We start from the raw sequence: 25,448 nt of genomic DNA on the forward strand, positions 1-25,448 counted from the left end.
TGTGAAGGTTATAAGCATATAAATGTAAAGTGGCACTGCGACTGCGGCCTCTCATTACATTTTTTAGGTGGGTGTAGCTCCAGCGTTGCTGAGCATGCACTTAGCTAGTCAGGCATAAATGATTCTGATCTGTGTTATTTGAACAGCTAATTGTGCATAGTTTTACAGTCATATACAGGTAAACAGTGCATCAATAAGGAAATAGTACCAGTTAGTTATGCTGATGATTAAAATATAAATGATGATTTATAGTAGACCAATTAATCTCCCATTCACGCAGCGGGTGGAATATGAGTTCATTCTTGCACTCATGTAAAACACTGAAGATCACAGAAGAGATCTGGACACATCTGTCTGTTAAGGGTGCATTTTAGGCTCATGTTCATGGCCACAAGGGGTGGAGAATTAATGAGCCAGACACAGTCAGCTGAAATAATAATTTAATTAAAATACCTTCTACAGAAAGACCCTTAAGAGACCAAACTTGACTTTAATTTTACTTGTTCATTGTCAGACAAGTTCCAAATATCAGATCAACAGAGTTCCTGTTTAACTTGGTGTTGTTTTCATATGTCTTTCTTCATAATATTTTGTAGGATATAGTGCATTTGAATTGGAATATCCATTTGAATTGGAATATCCATTAACAGAGCTAAATTGTGATTTACAAATGACTTACAGTTGTCCCCCAAACTATGTTTAGGTCAGCATTTTGGAATTAATTAGTATCAGTAGAAAAGTATAAAACTGTAAAGAATAAATCTGCTTTATTGGTAGGTATTTAGAGCAGCAAAGCATATTGGATTTGTAATTTCCTATGGTTCTTAGGGGAGTTCTGCAGGGAGAACTCCTTTTCTGAGCTCTCTCTGCTTGACTGTTCCCAGAAGAACAATACTTACTGATACCAGTTTTTTTATTATTGATCTGCTCAGTATAAAGTCCTTTCATCTTCACATTTTATTTTTCTGTCTTTTTTGCTTTCATCTGGCTTTGTGTTTAGTACACGGTGTGGACTGCCCTGTGGGTCACCTGGAATGTTTTCATTATCTGCTTCTATTTGGAAGTAGGCGGACTTTCTAAGGTAGGTCACTTATCATTCTTTAGGTTTATGGGAGGGTGTTTTAATATCAGAACTCTTAGATTTTAAAAGCCCAGAACCATAGAGGAAAAATGTGGTTGTTTGAACACACAATCTAAACTTCAGAGCTCCCCTCCAAAGAGAACTCTAGTATTTGAACTTCTCTATAATTGTAAATAGTTGTATTTTTGAAGTACGTAAATGCAATGAATCTGAATAACAGTTGCTTTCTGAAGTACCATCTGGAAAAAAAAAAAAGGTATTCAGTGGAAAATGTAAGGTTCTTTTTGATTGTTGAAAAACAGACTGTGTCATTTTGAGTGAAGTTTCAAGTGTGTATGAAAAATGTATTTGAATTTCTGAGTTTGCTTTGAAAGCAGCTAAAGAAAATTACTAAGCAGGTTAATGTAATAACTTGTTGAACAAATTGGTCTCATAGTGAGAACTTTAATTCTTTATAAAAAAGAACAAATGGCAAAGGATGACTTTTTTTCACATCTGAATAAAGCTTTCCATTACTTAGCACTCAGTGCTTTAGGTCCCTGATTCCTTATTCAAACTCCTGATTAGAGCAGAAGAGCTTGCTGGAAGTATCAAGTTACATGTTACAATCATACAAGGTAGCACTTATGTTTAGCATAGGTTATATTTAGCATTGTATCCACAGTGAGTTCCATACAATATCTGTTGATTTTCATCCTACTGTTAGAAATAGATTATCTTGATCTTTGTTTACTACAGTCTTATTTAAATAATTTCAGGCACAGTATGCCAGTAGCACAAGCAGATCCCAGTATTATTACTAGAATAAATGTTGTAGAATTACTAGAATTAATAGTCATAGACTTAGCAATATTAATTACCTTAATGTTAATTCATGTAATGCTTTTAGAAAGTTGTTAGCATGACTCAGTTAAGATGGGAAAATTTGTGATGTACATCCTTTATTGAGATCACCATTAAACCTCCTAGCTTTTGGATAACAACCAACAAAAATCTGGTGAAACCCATTTAATAAGATATAAAACTTAATTTGCTCAGATAGTAAATATTCCATTAAAATTAAAGCTCAAAATTAAAGTTTTTAATGATAGCTTCTTTTGGTTATAAAACTTCATAACAAAAAGCTGCAACTGTTTATTTTTTCTCAAAGTATGACATTGCTCACCAGAAGTCATGGGCTTGATGAGAAAATTAGTGCACTTCATAGATCAGAGTAAATGATAATGCTGGTATGTTCTCATTTGAAAATCTATTAGATGAACAGAAGGGCAACACACAAGTGATGAATGTCCAAAGTAATTGTTCTTTTTTTCGTTTTACATTATACATTGAGTTTGTTTTTTAAGTCAATTAGGTGATGACCATCCCTACTATTTTTATCCAATTGCCTGGTAAGTGAAACTTGCAGTCTGACCCTTGAGTTAGTGAGAACCAAAGTAGAAAATCAAACCCCTTCCATTAGTGAGTGGATTATAAAACAACATATATGACTTGAAATCCTCTAACTTCCAGTTCCACCACTGTTTCACTTTTTGGTCTTTTTGTTTATCACATATGACAAGTCATAAGGCAAGCAAACAGTATCACAGGTATAAGTCAACAGTTAAGAAAAATCCCTGTTTTTATTATTTATTTATGTTGACCCTAGAATTTTGGTGGAACTTGTATCTTGTGTTCTATAATTACAACATTTTGAAAAGCAGTTTCTCTACCAGGTGATACACAGAAAATTATCTCCATGGAAGTTAACTACTCTTGTACAATAGACTTCAAAGGCATCTGTATCAGGACCAAGCTAGCAATAGCAGAATCAAGAATTTTGTTAAGTGAACTACAGAATTTGGAATCCATTTAATGCTACTTGTGAAAATTATGCTAGAGATTATGTGGTCATTAACAGATAGCAGTCTTTTTGCACTGTATTCATAAAAACCTGCCTATTTACAAGTGTATGGATATTTGACACTGACTTAATTGGGACCCACATTTTACCAAGCATGTTGGCTTAAAAATTTCCTCATTACTTTCCATGACTGTGTTCCTGTGTTGTCAGATGTGTTAGAAATGTTGCTATTAGCAAGATATGTTAATGTAGTTCATAAAACAAACCCTATCAAAGGCTTTTCAAAGATGGCTATTTCCTCACTTTTGAAATCTCATCAGGGAATATTCACCTTATTCTATTCTTCCATTTTAAAAAAAGGTTTTTGTTTCTACAATTAATGTACATTGATTATAAATTTTTACTTCTGTTGACATACTTTCAGGAAAAATTATAATAGTGCCTGGCAGCTGACTGAATTTTTGTTTTTTAAGCACTATTGTGTATATTTGCCCTGAATAGAATTAGAGTAAGCTTTATCTGGAGTCAATTAATTTATTAGGTCTTCCATCATTATTACCATCAGAAAATATAACTTGGCACAATAATAAATGGAAATTTTAGTAAAATGTCTTCATGTGGAGTAGACATACAATACAGACAGACTATACTTTTCAGATGTGTTAATAGAAACCCCCCAGCAGCTGAAACTTTGTTCAGATCTTATTCTTGCAGCTGAAAGGAAGATATTTTTTTGAATACTCTCTGTTTGAATTATGCCAAGAAGTCCGATTGAAAATTGGTGGAAAATTTGAATTAGAATAAGAAGAACATGAGTAATTTAGGTCTGTCTTTGTTGTGAGGATGTGAAGGAAACATCTTTCCTTTGACTATAATGCATAATGCCCAGATTTTCCGGGTAAATTGTTTTTTTTAAGGTACTCCTTGCCTTTTAGTTTAAGGCTTATGAGTCTAGTACACCAAGGTCTTTAGGCTTTTCTTGATGAGGAACAAAGAAGAGCAAAGAAAACCAATGCCAGCCACCCTCACAGGGTCAAAAACAGCATTTGTGACTTGATCCTTTACATCCTTTCAGAAAAGCATGGCCTTTTTTGGTAAGAGCGACATGAAAAACCTTTATATTTTCAGTTGAAAACTCATTTCATGTTTTAAAATCCTTTGCCAAAAATAATTTCACACATTCTCAAATATTCTGACCCAAATTCCCACAAAGTTCCTGTTTTTAATAATCTGGAAGGCTGAATCTGAGGGGAGGTAGTTGGTGGGCAGTGGTTGGTTGGGAACAGAAAGAATATACATATGGCAGTAGGCTTGGGGTCAGGAAATACTCTTGGGTTTCTGTTCCTGCTCCAATTAAGATCATGTTATTTTATGTAATGTGGAAAAGCTTCATAAAAGAGACTGAAAACAGCCCACTCCAGAATAACTATAGTATGTTAATTAGGGCAGTCTCCTGGGAAATGGATGATAGAGATTGAAGTCTTTTCAGGCAGGCAAGGAAATAAACCTGGCCCTCCCACAACCTGGGTGTTGTAAGCGAAAGGCTGACTAAAAGATTCTTCCTGACTTAATTTATAGACAGTGTTTAAGGCAAGACGCTTTTTAACTTTCGTTATAGATGTGAAAATATAATTCTACTGCTTTTTCAGGACTAAAGAAATTGTATTTCATCAGAAATTTAAAAAAATGCCCCTCATTTTTTGGGGGGAGTTATCTTAGTTTTTTCAATTCCTTTTTTCTTTTTCTTTTCTTTTAGCAGTGCAACCCCACCAGATCACTATTTGTCTAGTACTAGAAAAAGTTCCTGTATGAGGAAAGAAATTTGCCTATATTTTTCATCTTCTACTGTCATAAAACTGAAAGTGTAATTTCAAGTGTTAACTACCCTGTGGGACAGAGATGAAACTATAATTACATGTCCTTTTAATCCTCCATTGCAGAATGACAGATTGCTACATCCATATACCTTTTAGCTGTTGGGCTCATTAGTTGTTTGGATCTTATTGTGTGTCTCAAAAGGAAAATGTATTCTAATTGTCACTTTCAAGAGTATGGACAAAATTTAGATGTATAAACATAAGCACAAATCCCAAGGACTAAGAAACAAGAAAGAAAACATTAAGAATTCTATGAAACATGTTTGAATATATGGTTTGACTACATCCTGTCTGAAACAATACCAGAAACTATGCCAGAGGCTGTCATTCTTAAGGTTTGGATATTCTTCTTAAATGTCACTCACAGAACTTCTAACTTGTATAAGCCAGTCCTCCATCCCCAGCAGTACACTATTTACTGTACTTTTTACTTTACAAAAGAGATTTCATTCATATAGTGTGTGCAGTTAATATTTCTACCACTTACTCCACTATTTGAGATCTAGATTGAAAATAGTTGTGTGTATTTGTATTATCATTTGCTCTTCCCATTGATACTTTTTGATAGACCATTTTTCTATTAATTGTTTTATTGTGGGTTACTGTCACACTGGCTTTTGTGTTTTATTGCCCTTTATCTAAGTAAATGTATATTGGCATATTTTCCTGCAGAATATTACATCAGTCAAGTGCTACTGAGACACAGGGATTTTTGGAGGTTTTCCACTTCCTCCTATTAAACAGAAAATAACTATTCTCAGTACCATTTTCTCTCCCAAAGTACCTCCTCATCTTGAGTAGTTCAGTACTCTGCACTCCTTCCCTACTGTTTTACATAACATACTTAAGCAGCTGTGCAAGATTGGTGAGTTCATTTCCTATTCTGTGATGTTTCTATTTGCTTTGCCCGTTTTTCTCTGTGGCATGCTTCTCGAGTACGAACTTTTGTATTTTGTATATGTTAATTAGCAAAAAAAATCTTTTTTACATATTATTTCTTGTAAGATTTACTTTTATCAATGGAAGTTCAAAGTCTCTGAGACACCTGGCCAGCTTTAATAAGCTGGAGACAGAACTACAGACTAAATTGTGATCCAGATCTGTAGTTGGTGCAAAGCATTTTAACTCCATTGAAATTTATTCTATCGGAAGACAAAAATAGCTTAATAAATTACTTACTACAAAAGCTGTGGGAATGGAGAATTAATAGTCTTTTCTAAACAACATATTATACATTAGAATGGGGAGTGATCATGTGGACTATGCCCTGGCTACTTCTGGAATCCAATTCGTTCCATGTGGTGCATGTTATTCTGGCCTTAATTATTGTGCAATTATATCTAATCATCTCAGATGGAGTAAGTTAAGCTCAAAAGTCATGCCATTTTGTAATTAAAAGAGATACAAAATGTATATTCTTGGATTCATGTCCTTTTTTTTTTTGCTGTGTAATGAGAACATGAACATTGCTTGAATTTAGGATAACAATGTGAAAGAAAAAGTGATTGTCATTCTTACTGGTGCTGATATAAGTGAGAAAAGGGAGACAATTATTTTGGCATAATTAGCATCGGAGTGCTCCTCACTGGGGTAGTCTGCTGAAGGTAACAAACTTGGCAGCATTTATAGGAAAGGAACAAAAAGTAATAAGCTTAGAAAATAAAACCTATAAGGAAAATGGGGAAGAGAAAAAGGATTTCTACAGTCCAAACAGAAGTCTGGAGGTGAGGCATAATATGTAAGCACTTCTTATGTGGATGAAAGTGCTCAGCTTTTTTCATATCTGCTGGGGAGAAGGGCAAGAAATAATTTGATGAGCACATGGCAAAGAAGTTTTGGCTGAATTTTGGAAGAAGCTTTCTAATAATAAAGGCACTGAATAGGATCTGTAGCTGTTGCAAAACCTCATCACTGGATATTTTGAAGAACAAAATAAATAAATATCTATATGGAATGATCTCGGTAACTCTTCTTTGCTGCTGTTTTTAAACTATACCAATAAGCTGCAGTCAGGGTAAAATCCCAAGTCACTGCCCATGAATAGGTTAGGGTAGAAGCATTTAAAATGAAAAAACTTATTGGCTTAAATCTTATTAACTCCAGCAGGCTGACATTCTGCCTTGGGAACTTAGGATCGCCCTAACTTTTCTCTTCATGCAGTGAACAAGGGCACAGAAAATGGGAGGCTCTGAGGTGGCTGATAGCTGCTGTTGAGTGTGCACAGGTGGTGGTTGGTGTTCAGCCCCAGGACACCAAGGATGAGGCAATGTGGACATTTCTGTTCACTCCTGCTACAGATTAGGCATCTCTTACAGATAAGATTCATCTTCTTTCTTTTCTGTTGGTGGATTATTAAGTGAATACAAATCATTCCCATGTACAGCAACACATCTATCACAGAGGAGAACGTGACAGCGATAATAGTGTATTTCGTCGCTATTAGACACAGTACATATATTCACGTCCAGCTTAGCAGAGAATTTCTTCCCACACACCTCTGAATCTTATGAGTTGCTTCTGGTCAGCATCTCTCTTGGGCCTTAAGAGACTACATAAGCATTATCTTCTTATTCTGCACACCTCTTCTACATGTCCATTTGCTCTGGCTGATGCTATCAACTGCTACTGACTGTGATATGCACAATAACAGATCACACTAAAGCAACGGATGTAGCTCTAGGCATTTGGCAGTTTCTAGACATTACAAATGACTAGTTTTATAGCAGTAGTTAAATATACTCTCTTCCTAGTATGCTCTAATAAAGCTCAATTTGCAGACAATAAAATGGATGAGAGGATAGTGTTCATTTTCTTGAAGTTTGGACCCTCCTGCTTTCTCCCCTCCCTGACTTTATTATTCCAAAAGGGTTTAAAGAATTGTTGTGTTAAGAGTAATGTTCCAGAATCTTCTTTGACATGAAGAAATGAGGAATATTAATTAAAAGCTGCTTAATTAAATAGAGTTTAAATGGTATAAAAATAAAGAGAACCAGGCCCAGTATAAGTTTCAATACATTCCCGATGCAATCCATTTCATCCCTTGGCCTTCGTTCTTTCTTTGAATCATCCCTCATAAAGAAAAAGTTAAAAAAAAAAAAGTGTTTAGAATCCGTTGTCTCTTCTTAATTCTTGTACCCCTTCCTACAGGAGAGGTTCCACTGAATGTTTTTCCTAAAACATAAAGCTCTAATATGACCTTCCTTATGCAAGTTACTCCTCCCATCCTGCTGCTCTCTCACAATAAAGAGAAATAATATTCAGGTTCAATTGTATTTAATATTTTTCCATAATGTTCTGTTCAAACAACAACCTTTTGAAATTTTAACTACATTGGCAATAAACCTGGAATCCAATTTACTGCTAAGTTATGCAGTGCAATGTTGAACAGCAACAACGTTTCAGAGCTTCAAAATAATAACTCTGGCCTTGACTGGTACTGTTAATCATAAATTCAATGTGTTGGTTGTGTGCCTTTCTATGGTATTTACAACTGTTTTTTCTGATGTTGTGTTAGACCATCATTAGTATATGTATCAACAGAAGCTGCATGGAGTAGTTTCTGTTTAGAATACAATGACTGTTTCCATTAAAAGTTAGAAAACTATTAGCCAGGAATTGTGAATTCATAACTGTAACTGTGAAGCTATGGAAAAGGGCATTGCCTTTTTACTTATAACTTACATTTTTCTGCCAAAAAAGGGAATAACTACGCAATGAGAAATTAGAGAATGGAAGAATATTAATCATTTAGGACTCGTGTATTGAAATCAGTGAAGATTCCTCCAATTCAAAATTTTGAACTGTGAACTGGCCTCAGAGACTTTTAGCTGAAGTGACTTTGTGGAAGTTTTTATTTGTTTGCTTTCTTGATGTTCCAGATTTCACATAACCAGTCATTTGTTATTCAGACTATTTCACTCTACTGTGCAAAGTTGTTGCATCATGTAAGTTATAATGAAATTTATGGTTGTTGTTGTAAGGAGAGTTAACATGCAGCTAGCTTGGTGGTACAACTTGAGCATAAGGTCATTCTGAAAAAAAAAAACCCAAACAAACATGTGGAACAAATGGGACACAGATAAATGCTGCCAAAATTGCAAAATGTGTCATTCTGATGTTAATTAGTTTGTTTAGGAGATATGATCACATTGCTGAACAACTTAATCAGGAGTACATTCCAGATGGTGCAAAAAATTGAAGTCCATATCTTTTCTGGTGACATTTACAGTGGTTCATAATATTATGTACAATCATAGTTCTCTAAGGAGAACTAATGTCCTTTTATACCCCTTGATGCTAAGTTCTAAGACTGATATTTCAAATAGGCCACCATCATCTTAATTGGTTTAAATAAGTGAGATGATGTATCTCTGTGGATTTTTATTTAGTAAGCTGTTGAACATGCATGGTTGGCTGGCTTTAGAAATGATGGGTCTGATATATATATATATGGTTGGTTAACTGTCTACAAAGATAAACTTACTAATACAAGTATCACACTCTGTTTGGTTTCATTAGCTTAACTTCTCAGATACTTCTAGGATCTTGAATTTTTTTACTTTTTCAGATCCTAAAAAAAAATGCTAAAATGTATACAGTCTCACATGGAGGAGGTAAGCAGGTAAAGTAGCTTGCAAAATCTCTCCAAAAACACCTTTGGATATGAAAAAGAAACAAGGATGCAGTCCCAGTCTGATGTGGTGCAGGAGTGCATGCTGCACTAGCTAGTGATGCTGGAGAATTTAAAGCCCTGAGTACCTGTATTATATCTGCCTGAAGACCATAGCAAGCTTTGAAAAGTGTATTTAGATGCAGAATAAGAACATGTAGAATTAGGAGTCAGTGCATATACGGGTAGGAAGGGCCATCCAGTCATCTACTCCAACCTCTTGTGTATGAAAGGTCATTGCATTTTTTTCGTTTTCTCTGTGTTCAGATTAATTTTAATCTGTGTTTAGCTAAAGCATATTTTTCAGAACATGATGAATCCATCACTTTGCTTAATAGTTCATTGATGTGACTAATCAGTTTTACACTTAAAAGTATTTTATTTATTATCTGTATACGTTTTTTCCTGCTCTTAAATATACAACTCTTGCTTCTTATGAAAGGATTTAAACACTACAGTGAAATCATATTTCAGTCAATAATTACTCGTTAAATCAGAAGCTTGAATTTCCATATCTCAGATCTCTAGCACATGCTGTAATTTTTGCATTATTAAATGTCTGTCTGTCACTTTTTTCACTCTTCCTCTCCCAGTTCACTTATAAAGAGACTGGTGAATAGCTGTTTCTGAGTACCTACCATGGAAGAAGGTGGATATTTCTTTTCTGCAAAAGATGCACAAGGATGACAGATTGGATTCATTAGTTTATTAATCGAGAAACAAAAGGAAACTTCTCTGAGCCATGGTTCAGTTGTAAGCAAGTATGGCAAATCTGTCTGCAGCTAAGGGTGAACCTAGGTTTAATTGCTCAGGGTGTTATTTCATGTTCTTATTGACAATTTGATCTAGTTTGCATTGATTGTTATGCTTAATTGTAGGAAAAGGGAAGACTGTTGCTGGGATTTTTTTTTTTTTCCCCTAAATGCAGTATCCTTCTGGCAAAACTGCAATGAAAGATATTTTGATTATTTCTTTAATCATGTTCTTGATTAGACATTGGATCAACCACATCTGCTGTCTGTCCAACAGCTTCTCTACCGGACATGACTGACTGGTGCATACAGATTTTGAACCCTAAGTAAGTCAGTATACTTCGTGTAATGCCAATGCTGGCTCTATTTATAGCCTGCTTAGTTGAATTTTATGTTTTTTACTGAAAATTTTTATAAGCTATTTTTCAGTTGTATTATATGCTTTGGAATTTTAGTATGGAGTTCTTCCTCTTTACAGGAGAGCCTGTCATTTCACCTGTCTTCTTGTAAATATTTGCATTTAATTGATGTCCAGTTTTAAGACAGTTTTATTGTTTTGAAGTGAATTTTGCACTACTTCAGCAGGGTTGGGTTTTTTTTTTCAGTTGGAGATAATGCTTGCTTGGCAGAAAACATAAATTTAATTTTTTTTTTTGGTAATAATTTTTATATAATACAGTCTTAGACCTTGATGAAAGCACAGAGGAGCTATTGTTGGTCGTAGTAGAAACTGAAAAAGGTTTTCTTGGAAGTGATGATATTGAAATGTATGGGAGTTTTAAGTATGCCAAATGGGTCTTATAGGACTTGATAATAGTGCAACTTCAGGGTATTTCTTAGATAGATATGTTGACATGGGCCTGTTTTTGGACTATAAAAGAAATATGAGAAGCAGGACACTGTTCATTGTCTCCAGATACTGTCCAGTTGACTTCTTTTGCATCCTTTGGGGTTCAGGAACTTTGCTCAATTTAGGGGAAGGGCAAAGGATGGTTCAAGTTTGTTTTATTTTTCTTGGATCTGCATTCAACATCCTAATTGTGGTTAGTTTAATAGTGTATCTTGGGTAAGCCTCAAATGTATTTCTAAGATGTCTGTTTTGACAACGTTTTCTTTTGTGGAATGCTTAATGCTTAATGTTTATGTTATGTTGATCTGTCTTAATTAGAAGACTTTTTGATCATGTGGGTCATAGGAAGTAGTGTCTTAATCTTTGCGGTTTTAATCTCGAACCAAGTTTATCTCCTGCATTTTATTACAATGTAATACTGTAATTTATTTAGTCTCTCTAAGGTGAGCAGGTTTTTAGAACCCTCTTTCAAGGCCCAAGGGAGTTGGAGGCATTGTTCCTTGCCTAGGTTATTATAGTCTCTTTCTGTTGCAGAACCACTTTTCTGGCTTTTCTTTTCATTTTCAGCTGTCCTTCAGGGAAATTCTTCACACATATTGATGACGTGACTGAGTTTATTATTCATGAGAATAATGACTGAATATCATACTCCTTTGAGCAGACTTCTTCAGCTTGGATTAACGGAGAAAGAGCGATAGAATCCTGTTGGGGATTTGGCCGACCTCCTGGCCTTTGCTTTGCAAGGAGGTTTATTGTCAGAGTTGCTTTAGTGCACTAGGAATAATGCTGGATCTGTCTGACCTATTCAGTCAAATGGGGAAGGCAGAAACATTGGAGGAGAAGTTACAACAATGGAAACAGTGCTTGCCTTAGGCTGTCTTCCAAGGGCAAATGCTATTTATGAATAATTTGATTGTCTCTGTGTTATAGCAGCATTGCATTCTGTATATTTATATTCCCTCTCTGTAAATATCATTACATAGCATGTGGAAGCCCTTTTAAGATGTTGTTTTGGAAGTGCTTTTCCTTTGCAGGGGAAGAATATATTATACCTGCCTATTGAGAACAGTCAGGCTTTTGCTGTTCTGTTACTGCTATGGATCTTATTTCTGTGTGCTTGGAAGCAGCTGTTTTGGTTTTTGGTGTGTTTTTTTGGCTTTGGAAGATCAAGGGATTCAGTTTTGATTTGTGAGTGTTTTCTAAAGAATTTCCCTGTTTATCTCAAAGTTGTTTGAAGACTTGGACATTTTTTATGCTGAGACTGCCCAAACTTTCTGAGTTGCCTGCTGAACCCTTTATCTAGCTCTTCTGCAAGGGACATAGGTATTATTTCTAAGATGCAGATTACCTCCCTGCAGCATATAACACATAATTGATTCATTTTACCTCTGTTTTCTATGAATTATGGGTGATATCTTCACTTTTATCCTTTATTTTCACTCCATTCTGTAGGTTTCCCAGGCTTGATCAGAAGTGATCAAACTACTGGCTGTCTTTCTCATGATATAGCCAGAGCAGAGAGTTCTCTTTTTGAGTCATCCTGCCCTGACTAAATTAACATTTCTTTTTCTTTACCTGTCACTGAGGCATTCACAAGTGCTTCTTGGTTGTTCCACCTGAAAGATGAGCTCTTGGATAAAAGACTACAGTCAATGAGGAAAAAAACTATTTATGCGTCCAACAGTGAAGACACTAATTTCCACTAGATCTTCACCCCAAATATACTTGTACATTCTCTTGCTTCAGAGCTGTTTCTGCTATTTCGGGGCAATTTTCATATGCTTTGTGTCTACCCTGAGTTGCAGCTGTGTTTTGCTTCAGGGCGTCTTCCATCCTTATGTCTTGTTTTTTCTCATGAGATAGCTATTTTCATTGTTAAATGTTTTATGCTTGTAGACATTGTGTAAATCCTGCAAGTGTTAGCACAGCCATGATAATAGTTATTTTGAAAAAGCCAGTGATATAAATTTCTAATAATTACTTTTAAATTTTTATTTGTTGTTTTTTAGCTATTTTATGTTTAGCCTGTGTATATTTTATGGATCAATTCATCTGATGATTAGTTAAAAATATACTTTAGAATCACGTTTTCAAAACTAAAAAAAATTTAAATCGAAGTAAATTTCTTTTTTTCCCCTGTGTGTTTCATCTAGTGTTACCATTTTCTTTGAAAACTTCTCATTTCATTCTGATGCGATACAGGAATATTTGTGAAAATTTTTACTTTTTAAAATGTATGTGGGACACTAATTTACGTAGTTTTAAGCTATCAAATGACCAAATGGTTTTAAAAGATTGTTAGAGAGTTTTTAAATGCTCCTAGATGTTAGGAATGCCATCAGTGTCATAGGACTTCTCCAGTCCTAAATGTCTAGGTAAAAATCACTTTTTATATCTGTAAGTAGGCAACTGGCTTCAGCATTCTAGCATTATATTAACTTTTTTCCCAAACATTTTCTTTTCTAGAATGCAATTTCCAGTTCTGTTGCATGTCTTATATTTCCTGCCTGTAAGCTCTATTACTTTGTACTTGTCTCTATTTTAATAAATTTTGTTTCACTGAACCCAGCTTATCAAGTAGTCCAGATGGCCCTGTACAGCTGCCTGCCTTTTCATTATTTACCATTCTCTCTCTCTTTGTGTCTTTTGCAAGTATATCCACTATCAGCAGTGATTTTATATTTACTTCTAGATCACTGATGAAAATGTTGAATAACATCAGGGCTTACATAAATCACAGTGGAGTCCCACTAGAAACAGTCCCATTCAACTATGATTTTCCATTGAAAACCATGTTAATTAGCCAGTTTTCAATCTATTTAATTTTAAATCTATTAAAAGTGTTCTGCCATTCTATTTTTTGCAATAATGATGTTTTGTGAATGTCCTATAGAAGTCTAAACAAACTATATTCTTGTAGTTGCTAATGTCAACTGAACATTTAACCTCTTGAAGTAAGGAAATAAAGTTTGATTTAACAAGTCCTAATGTCTCATGAAATCTTGTTGACTGGCACCAATTTCTCAACATCAGTTTTTATGTTGTCTTTCCCTCAGTTTCTCTGGAATTGGTGCTAGACGAACTGTCCTTGAACTATTGCACAAGCATGTTTGTAACCTTGCCTTGGCTTTAAAATTCTCCAGTCTCTTGAAGTTCCCAAGATTTTTTTTTAAATTAACTTATCTACATTCCACATCCAACACTTTTAAGACACACTTTTAAGTGTGGTTGCAAGTTGTCCAGGCCTGAAGATATAAAATCATTTATAAATCAGTAAGTCATTTATTAATGGTTTGGAAATTACTTCTGCTACTTCTTCTCATTCTACTCTTTACTAAATAAAGAACATCATAAATATTATTAAAGACATCTGCCTTTTCCGCCTCATAAAAAAATTTACAGTCTTCATCTACCAGTATGTCTGTATCATCTCTATAATTTCTTTTGTTCCTAATAAGCTTAATGAACTCTCTCTTAGTGCCCTTAACCTTGCTAGCATGGATTTTACCTGACATATTTTTCTTCCACAGTTAATTTTCTCCACTGTATACCCTCTAATCTATATTGACTGAAATCTTTTCTCCATTTTTATTCTGGTTTCTTGAGGAACAGGCCGATGCGATCATAGTGTGTGTGTGTGAGTGAAACTGTCAACCAAATATTCACAGAACAGATCTTTATGGTTGAATTCTTGTACACGTGTGCTATTACAAATGAGAAAAGGTAGCCAGAAGAGGGAAGAGAGGAGATTGTGTGGTGCCCCCAGAGAAAGAAAAGTTGCTGCAGCCTCACATTAGAAACTTAGTGCTTGGTTGCTTTTATCCAACTAGCAAGCATGGAGCTAAATAAGACTTCCATTTCTAAGAGAATGATTGCTATTTTTGCTATATATTGCTTTGTTTCAAAATTCTGCCTTCAGTTTACTAGTGTAAACCAGAGAGGCACCACAGTGGAGGAGAAGGGAAAGAGACCCTTCTATATTTATTCCCACCTTGTCTCCTTCTCTCCAAAGTACTACAGCTCTGGACCTAGAATCCTTAACTTATTAACCCCTGAAATGCTATATGCCAGTCACCTAAAGCCCCCACAACCCTTTTACCCACTTACTCAGCACCTTGGAATTTTACTGGTGCCCTCAAAACAGTATGGAAAAAATCCTTTTTTCCCTTCTTGAGATGTCTTTCCTGTGTTCTTAGTGTGCATAACCTCTACATCTACTTCAGAAAAGTGATGAGAATAACACACACCAAAGGGCTGCTATAATCCAAAACACCAGAGTCCTGGATGCAAATTACAGTGATTGTTGTCTTACAAAATACATGGATTAATGGGTCTGTACGAACAGAATCTATCAAAGATGTTGTATTTGAAACACGTCTGCTGTTAAAAAAATAAAAGAAATTTGGATGAGATGTTTAACCAAATTAAAAAATCAGTATATTAAAAACCCTTCCATCTTTGACAAATTATCTCCTAGGTATTTAGTAGATGGTGTGTTTTCTAATCTTTTTGATGCCATTAAATGTAAAATTTTTCAATGTGCAGACTTACGAGAAAATACCTCCCTATAACACTGTGTTTTCCAGCTGCTTAGCAGTTTTCTGTGTGTTTTTTCTGCAGCTCTAGTTCAGTGGTACACATGATTTACTTTAAATGCCCGAGTAGTCTCATTAAACTCAATCAAATTACTCACTTACTGTGTGTTTAAGTTGTTTACTGAAACAGAACTAAAATAAGGGGCATAGTCATCTCCATTTCTCATATATTAAGTTTTAGAAGGGGAGGAAGCTTTAATATAAAAGCTAGAAAGGCTAATTATTTTTCATGTACAAAATCCTTCTTTTATGCAATAAAGTTGAAATGCAAAGATTTGATATGTTATATAAAAACATATTAAATAAATGCTGATGTATGGATCTATCCAGAATATTCTATGTTTTTATATAAAGCTCATTACAATAGTGCCTAACAGTATCTCTTAACTGCATTTTCAAGACATCTGCATTACATTTACCTGTATTGACCTTGTATATATAACTGTGGCACCTATTCTTATGTTCTTGTGCTTTCTAAATTCCTCCAAAAGATAATATTAGGTGAGAGAAATTCAGTGAAGTGGAGTCAAAAAAAAAAAGAAAAAGGCAGGGAAGGAAGTGTAGAGGTATGAAATCTGTGTTAATATTTCCTTTTTCAAGCGATCATCTGCCTTAGCTTGCTATTTTAGTGTATCTTTGAAACATTCAATGCTTTAAAAAGCATAAAGTTATGGTCCTTATAAAGAAAAAACAGTCACTCAAAATTAAAGCCACTCTTAGGACCCAAATAGGATTCAGAGCCAAAAAAAAGCATTAAGTCTGTGTATAAAAGACTGCACAATCTGTACATTGCTTTTTATGGTCTGTGACCCACCCTGCAAAAAATTATTCAGTCCAGTTTGTATTGCTGCATCACCAAGACTCTGAATAGTGTAACAAATAACCTTTCTGATATTGCTTGTCTTTTAATTTAGTGTTTGCATTTTGAGTTCCTATATTTGCATGGAAATAGAGATGTGATCCTGTATTTAAGTGTTTTGCCAACAGTAACACAAGTCTGTGCATCAAATAAGTATGATTTAATAGTTCATGGGATTCTGCTCTGCCTTTCTTACAGAATTATCACTCCTTTTTACTTGTAATTCCACTTGCCTTAATAGATCATTTTGTCAGTTCATTGAGTGGGTACTTAATTCAGGTTGTACTGTAGATGAAAAGAAGAAACACAGAAGCTTATGAGTTACACTGTGAACAAGAGAAGGTTTTACATAGTAACTATACATGGTACTGAAAACAATATAGTATTTCAATAGATGTAGCATTTTCTATTCCATATATAAGGACAAATGCCATTTTTAGGAGGAAATATAGGATTTCATTTTGTGAACATTTCATTTTGTGAAATTTTGTGAAAATTTCAAAGTTCTTTGCTTTCTGTTGAGCTGGTGTAAATTAACATAACTACAAAAGATATTGAAGCTCTAATCATACAGATTAGACAAAATTTTAACCTTGTTGGTTCAGGTATTCCTTTAAAGAAAACAAAGACACTTGTATGCAAAATAAGTTAAAGGAGAGATGGAGTTTTGCAAAGCTACTGGTCAGTGTCTTTGATCATCTAAAGGAGTGTAGAAGGACCCTGAAACTTATGAAAAAGTGTGCCTTGATTGGCTTTGCTCCTTTGCCACTCAGGCAGAAGCTTCAGCAACCTCTTCTGTCTACTCCAACAGAAGTTGTTTCCTTTTCTGAGAAGGAAGAAACCCTGGATGGTGATAATGTAAAGCTAACTTAACACCCATGATGCATTTTTAGGGATGCAGTTGAAGGTTCACATGGGGTGCTCATAGGCTGAGATGGAATTTCTGCCTTGAAGGCTCAGCCTCAGTGGCACTGCTGGGAAAGAAAGAATTGCTCTGTGAAATCTTGCTACAAATTGACCATACCAATCAATACCCATCAGTGAAGAAAGGACTCTGCAGTCCCACCTCATTCAGCTACCAGGGTAAAAGGAACTTTGCTGCCATATCCTTTTTGTATAAAACACTGTCCACCAACTCATGCTGTTCTTCTTTTTGGCCCTGAGGTGTGTAGCTGTCTTTTATGTATTTCTTTCATCCTTTGCTTTCCAGACAGCTGTTGTTTAGGTATTTGACTCATAGAAGACAACCATAGTTTTTTTCCTTCAACTTCACTGTGTTTTTAGATGGGACGTGGGTGCTGTAGCATTCTGGAATACCAGAATGATATCTCTTCTGTTGTAGAGACCAGTAGCCCTGAGGTATTGTACCTGAAGTACTATACAAAGACAGCCTAAAATATTGCTTGTAGTTGCTGGGTGTTTGATAAAATTGGCCACTTAACAATTGATGAGTGAGTCCTAAAATGTATTATAGATCTTTGGTAACTGGATGCACTTTCAATCTTACATTTGAGAAGTAAAAGTCAAGTAAAAGATTTATATTTATCTAGTAAAAAAGCAGACTACAGGTTCCTGAAATCAATGACTCTCAGAATTGCCAAAACATTGAATGATATGCATGAATAATTTAAGACTGTTTTGTTAAATGTGCAAAAGTCAAGTTATTCTTGCAGTGAGACTCCTTGTAAATCACCAGCAATTTACTGTGTTTCTGAAAATCACAGCAGCAATTTACAGAATAGATTAGACCTGTTACTATACACATGTGACATTTTCTTGATTTAAACTGTCATTCTGAAAAGCTGTTAGCTGACAGCCAAAGTTTAGGATGAGGTTATAAAGTTTAGTGAAGGACTCCTTACAACTGAGTTTGAGCTATATTTCTGCTTGGGTAGAGAACAGCATGCAGACCTCCTACTTCAACTGAAGTATGTATGCTTGCAAATTAGCATTTTCAAGGGAAATTATACATGATCTTTTTAGACATTCATGTTCTGCAGTGGTATATGGTGCTGTGCTGACATTTTACATCTCATAAACATAGTAATATATTTCTGAAATACCTTCTTTCTCCTGAGGTATGTCAGAAATTTTGAATATAAATGCTATGGATGGCTGGCAGTATAGCAATATGCATCAGTTTCATCATTTCATCTAGTCTCTATAACTGAAGTTTATCAGAGTTGTTCTTGAAGATGATCTCTTGGGTTCCAGAATATCATGGTAAGGTGAAGGGGGTAATATTAATGTGTTAATTTACATTTTTTAAGGTATCAACTAAACTGGAAGTCTTCATACCTAACTCAATTCCCATTGTATTTCTGTGGCATGTAGATGTGTAATGCTTGCCCTAAGGAATACATTACATCACTGTCTTAACTACCTTCTCTTTGACAGCATGGGAGCCATTTCAGTATAAGTGACAGTAACAATCACCTTCTCTGTCTTTCTCTAGTGACCTTCAGAAATGAGAATGCATTCACACTTGCAATTACTCAGAAATCCTATGTTCTCCAAAACTTATTTTTGACATGCAATAACTCCTGCTCAGATTTCGTCTTTTCAAACAGTTGCAAAATACTTTCTCATAATCACTCATTCAAAAACTGTCCAGTTCTGCAGGCTAGTAGTCTGGGTATATCTTTGGTATAAACAAGTCATCATAGTTAGGGAATGATCCAGGAGCCAACAAAATACAAAAAGAGAACTTTAAGTTTTCTTTTGCTAAAAGCCTATCTTGCAAGGTATGCTCCACAGTTACTACAGTTCTTTCCCAGATTTTTCACTGAAAGTTTCAATCTGAAAATCCCTTGTTTGTTATGTGGAAATATCAGGGATAAGACACCCCTAGATTTTTCATAAAAGACTTTGCATAAAAGCTTAAGAAAACTCTGCTTTCAATAACTCTCTGAGAAGGGAGAAAGACAGCCAGCCTAAAATTGCATTGCCTGGCATATTGTGCATGTGTGCCAAGTGAGTAAAATCAGAAAATAAAGTATTGGCAGGAGACAGTCTGCTTCCCCATTACCCTGTTAGTACACCAGATACTTAGCAGATAGGCATGAAGAGAAATGATTCGTAGTGCTGCTCATCTGTAAAATTGTTTGACCAGTATTATTCAAGGAGGGGAAACTGCTGAAGTATAAAGTGACCGTAAGCACTGGAGAACATTTTAAAAGGCCACTGTGAGGAAATGCACTTAAAAGCTCGACATTTCATGAATAACCTTTTGAGAAAAGAGTCTGAGACAGTACCATATATAAAAGAAGACAAAGCAAAAGACCCAGGCCACCAGGATCTGAATTGCGTACAAGAACACTTTAGAAGAGAAGGTTGTCTCTGGAAGGCTGGAAGCAGTCATGTTCAGCTGCATAAGCCAAGGATCCTGAGAGCTGAAGAGCACTTGTGTTAGAGCCATTGGGAACAAGAGACGATGAAAACGTGCGACAGCCCTAATACAAGTTGGAATAAAGTAAGAATGGACCACTGTAAACCAGGCAAGCTACAATTGCCGTGGGCAGGTGACAGTTCAGGCTTCTGGGAACTAGGTGAACTTTCAGCCATTGCCACACTTATAATAGCCAAATTGGTGAAGAGTTTCAGCCAGCATGCAGCTCAACTAGGAAATCTTAGTGTCTGACAACAGATCCAAGTTTGTTTATGTGGAGTGAATGGACACGGTCACTGTATTATAACAGTGAATTAAATGCTTAGTGTTCACAGTACTGAACGTGTGGGTTAGGTGCTAGCCTGGGATATTTCTACCTTGTTCAGTCATACCAGGTAGAGTTGCCTTTGGAAAATTCTGCTTTCAGGAAGTACTTGGTGAGAAAAAAACAAGTAAAAGAAAAGAGACAGACAGACAGAGAGGCAAACCAGCAATTGTCAAGGAAGCAATCAGCTCTCTTTCCTCTTACATTTGAACTTCTGCTCAGAAAAAATACATAAAGCATGTAAGGTTGTGCACAGAGCAGCAGATATTGGGGTATTTCATTACAAACAGGTTCTTAAGAGTATTTGGTAAAAAATAGAAAACAGCAGAATGAGCTGAATTGTCCTTCAGGAAATATCCTTCAGTCTGGCTTCAGAAAGGACCTGGATTATTCACCATACTGGACTATTCAGAGAGCTTAAAAATAATATTATTTAACATTTCCTTGGGATCCAATTGTCCATGGCCAAATGATATTTTAGTCACTTTTCTACTAGTAAGAAGTCCCTAATCTCTGATTCAATTAAAAGACAAAACCTTATAGCAAAACATCTTGCTGTGACATTTTACTATGTTTCTTTGATTTATAATTCAGTCCCTGCACCCAAATATTTGAGCCAAATAATAAAGGATTGCAAGGATCTTCCAAACAGGTAAGTATACACATGCATACACACACAAAGGTTCCTTTTGCAAACTCTCTTTATTAAAAAGCTCCCCTTTTAGTTCCTGTAAGGTGAATTTATTGTCCAAAAAGTTTTCTTTCCTTTGATGAAACATTAGTTTGTCTGCCTCCCCAAAATCTTGTGGCAATGCGAAGTGGTATAGGCCATAATACTAATGATATGCCCAGTGCTGCTGTTAAGAGATCTCATGCCTGGAATGTAAGTGTATCAAGTCACCCAGCTGAGTGCTAATACGAGTTATGCCGTCTCCCAGGAAATCCAGCAATGCTGTTTTGTGCATAAGCCCTGGAATAAGCAAGACAAAAGGAAACTCTAACCTGAAGCCTTCCTAGAATCAATTTTTCTTCCTTATGTTTGAAATCATCCTTCTCCAAATTACTCTTTGCTTTCATCCTTGATGCTTTATTTTAATCCCAAGCTTCACACATTTTTTTCTCAGAAAGGAAAGCTGTGACAGTTCTTTAATAAATTATGAGTTTTCTTTTCCCTTTCAGCTTCCATGGACAAGAACAGAAAATGTTGGAACTTCATTACAGAAGTTAAAAACTGAAGCGGTCAGTGAATACAGATTAATTAGTCTAGTCTAGCCCATTAGTCTAGTATTTCCTGAGTTACTTAATAAGTAAGATAAATGGCACACAAGCTAGGTCCAAGTGGCCTGTGAAATCTTTTATCAGCTTTTGATTCTCCAAAGTGCAAAAGTCAGTTCTAAATTGGGTCAGCAATAGTAATTATTTTGCCAGCCAGACCTCAAGCACGAAAGATATGGGCTGCATGTTATTCACAAGCCCATATGATCTGACCTGATAACAAGAGCATTACTTTGAAATCTGTGGAAGAAATACAGTGCCTTCTCTGATAGTCTCTTCTTTTAAAAAAATTCTTTATGAGAAATGGCTAAATGCAAGTTTCTAGTTCTTTTGCACTATTATAAACTAGCTCTATTTCCAGGGTTAAACCTAAATAAAGTATGCTGCCAAATTCATTTTCCAAATTCATTTTAAAATTAGTATTAAATACTTTGTTTCCACGTGCATGCTCATTTACTCTTTCTCTCTCTCTCTCTGATGCCCTCCAACTAGAGAACCATCCCCAGGCCATTTGCTGCTTGTCTCCCTCTGATCTTACACCTGACATTGTTCTTGGCCACCTGACATCAACAAACAAAAGGCCTTTAAATAGATATGTGAAAGCACCAAATAGCACCACAAAAGAACAATGAGCACGAAACATTTTTAAATTACTACCACACATGTTGCCCTGACTGAAGTATAAATATTTGGTTTATCAGAACAGTCTGATTAAAACCTGTTGGTTTAAAAGACTTGGTTTTAAAAAAACAGCTGATTCTAGCATTGTTGTGAAATATATCATAGCAATACAGTTGATGATTCTTTCATAATACTCAGTCTATGAATGAACTGTATCTGGTTTGGCTCTGAGGAAGATGCTGTTAACTTCTAACATGCATTTAACCAGCTTTTAAAATAACTCAGATCTCCCAGCCCCAAAGTGTTCTGTAAGAAAAATAATTCTGCAAAGAAGCCTCATGTTGCTGTTAGCTTCAGTACCATTTTAAATCAAATTATGACAATAATAAATACAGAGAGTGAAAGTTTAATAATTAGTGACTAGTTTGAGGATCCCTGCATTACTGGATGCAATTAGGAAACTGAGTAATATTTCATGGTGTTCTCTATCAATGAAATTTATAAATCATGTTTTAAAATGTTCTGGAACACATAGTTTGTAATTTGCTGTTTCTGTCAAGTTCTGACTCTTTGGAGTTGCTTCATCTTTGTTTTTTCCATTTTTTTTCCACAAAAAGAGCAGTAATGGAACAAGGCACTTTATGGCAAATCTAGCTTAGCAGAAAAACACTTGTTCCTATCTGTGGATTAGTGTTTGAGTGTGTCATGCGACACTTTCCCATAAAATCCCTGTGTGCTCTCATTCCTGTTAGTTTATCACCTTTTTTTATATTGGAAAATGTAAGCTTCTTTGACGTCTACCTATCATGAATTTTTGAAAGCCGTGAATCATCTGGGTTCAATTCTCTTGGTGAAAATGTTTTCTGATGAACAATGAAGATATAAAAGATGAAAAAGATACAAGCATATTCTTAATCAAACTTATTTGGGATTACCAGAAGATCTTGAAGAAAATAACCAAAGTAGTTTGTGGTGAATTTATTGAATATGTCGTAACGAACTAGTTAGGTGGTGTGAAGTAGTGAACTCCACAGGCAGTTCAGTGTACAGGCAGTCCCTATACAGAGGCCTGGTTTGGAGAGTTGTTGCTTTTGTGCCATTCAAAGAGGGATAAAGGAAACTGTTGGGGTTTTTGTTATTGTTTTTGCTTTTATATCTGTAATTACCTCAAAGTGCTTAAACTCCCTCCTCTTGATGGGGAAATAACTTCAGTTTCAGTATTTCAAGTCCTAGTATCTAATACGTGATTTTCTTTACTGAAAGCTTTAATAAATTTTGCTTTCCTGATCCACACATCTCAATTTGAATTATGGCTTTAACATTAGTTGCCATTCGGCCCAGCTATATGTATCCTTTGTATTAGGAAGTGTTGTATAAAACATGTAAAGTCTTTCCTGGCGCACACTGAGCAGCAGCCCTACTGCTGCTGTGGCTGGAAGAGGTTGAAAAATATCGTTTTAATTTTCTCCATTTGTATCTCAGAACTCATAAAGCTTGTTCACTTCCCAGCCTTCAAGCTACTGACACACCTTTCCATAATGAGGGAGGATGTTAATAGTCCCATTAATATATCAAAAACTGGTATTAGAAAGGCTGACATTTCCATACTTTTTTTGGTCAGTGATTAAAGTAATGAAAGGTGCCAGTTAGTCATTTGAGAACCACAAGATACATCAAAAACTGAAAGGTCAGGTAAATTAAGGGGAAATGTAGGGCTGGCTCAGAACGCTGTGAGGCTGGGCATTAATTGCAGCTAGTTTCCTGGTAATGATTACCCAGATTGTGAGTGCTCATTTGTGGGCCAGAAGGCAGCTAAATCTCTTTGCAGGCCATTTGTCTCCTCTTGTTTCTTAATTAATATAACAGGTTTGAAAACTTGTGATAATGAAATTGGCCTGTTAATTAGACTAGTCTTTAGCAGTAAGGTTTTGATATCTTTTTTTTTCTTTTTCCAGTGCAGTTAACCACAGTTTTGTTAAAATGATGTCTGCTTTCCTTTGCAAAGTTGTCCATAATTGAAATAATTATACTGATGTGAGGAATAAACACATTTTCGGTTTGGGAACTATTTTAGTGTTAGGTTTAAGAGAAAAGCACTGATTTTAAAATCTCAGTTTCTCATTGGCCATCTTTACATTACTGCTTTTTACAATTATATCACTCTTTTTTAATATCATACATGGTAAAAAGTTGGGAGAATATTTTCTTTATTTGGAACATCTAACAATATTTTATTTGATGCAAAATATTCTATTGCAATGTTTTGATGTAACTTTCCTTGGTACAGTCAGTTTTCTCTAATGATTGTACAGGTATTTTTCAGAACAACCAAACAGATGTTTTCTTTATTTTTAAAAGTAAGAAAATCTTTAGGTAAATTATGAGAAGATGAAAGTACAGAAGAAATATATAGTTAGACTTCTTACTGAGCTACTTCATGCTGATGCTGTTCCCTTTGGTGTAAATTAATTTTCTGATTTGATTTTTACTTGCAATTTTAAGAGAGTATATACATTTTTTTCATTTCTGATGGATTGCAGCTTCATGTTAAAAGGTAAATAATACACATCTCCTCAATATTTCCATGTTAAATCATGAAGTAATTATCAATAGAAATCAATAATGAAATCCCATCTGTGTTGACATCTCACTGTGTCCTGCATGAAACCCTTGCAGTTCACAGGTCTACTCACAAAAGCTTTCATAACCTACTTATATTTTTATCATTTAGGTCACTCAGATGAGTACTGCTTTATTACAGCACATCGTTATCAGAGTGAAATATACTTACATTGAATAGATGAGAAAGAAGTGCAAAAGTCAGAAAACAAGCATGGACTTGTTAGGAGGGTAAGTGATCCCTCCTTACAATTAACATCAGGAGATATGACATGTTTTCATATCATGAAATATAATTGCTCATTTCAGATCTCCCCTGAAGATGGATGTGGGGAGGTGCAGTAAGCAGAAGTGTTTGTATACACACACAAGAAAATTATCTTTGAAATGAATACTTACATTGTCCCAGTTTTTCCTCTGGGTTCTACTATGATTTTCCTTTAGGAAAGGAAATACTTTTCTACTCATTTAGGAAATATTCAAGATACTATGTTGTTTTATGGTAATCAAAAGAGGTAGAAAATAATGTTGGAACCTGAACACCTTCTAAATAAATTAAACAAAGGGGTCTGTTAGAAAACTCTTCCATGTGTTTTGTGAATAATTTATCGCAGCATATGACCTTATACATCCCAAAAGGTAAATCTTACATATGTCAGCTAGAGCCATGAAATAAGCTACTTATTCTTTTCTT

General features: G+C 35.2%; 1 protein-coding gene across 4 annotated transcripts in view; it reads left to right on the plus strand.

Moving 5' to 3' along the window:
- NKAIN3 (sodium/potassium transporting ATPase interacting 3) overlaps positions 1-25,448 on the plus strand; it is a 364,344-nt gene that overhangs the window by 187,037 nt on the left and 151,859 nt on the right. For all 4 annotated transcript variants that reach the window (XM_067290496.1, XM_067290494.1, XM_067290495.1 and 1 more), the window contains exon 3: positions 1,001-1,081. In XM_067290496.1, the coding sequence (XP_067146597.1) occupies positions 1,001-1,081 (81 nt within the window). The remainder of the gene's footprint in view (positions 1-1,000; positions 1,082-25,448) is intronic.

The sequence above is a fragment of the Apteryx mantelli genome, chromosome 2, assembly GCF_036417845.1.
Source record: "Apteryx mantelli isolate bAptMan1 chromosome 2, bAptMan1.hap1, whole genome shotgun sequence".
NCBI classification, from domain to species: domain Eukaryota; kingdom Metazoa; phylum Chordata; class Aves; order Apterygiformes; family Apterygidae; genus Apteryx; species Apteryx mantelli.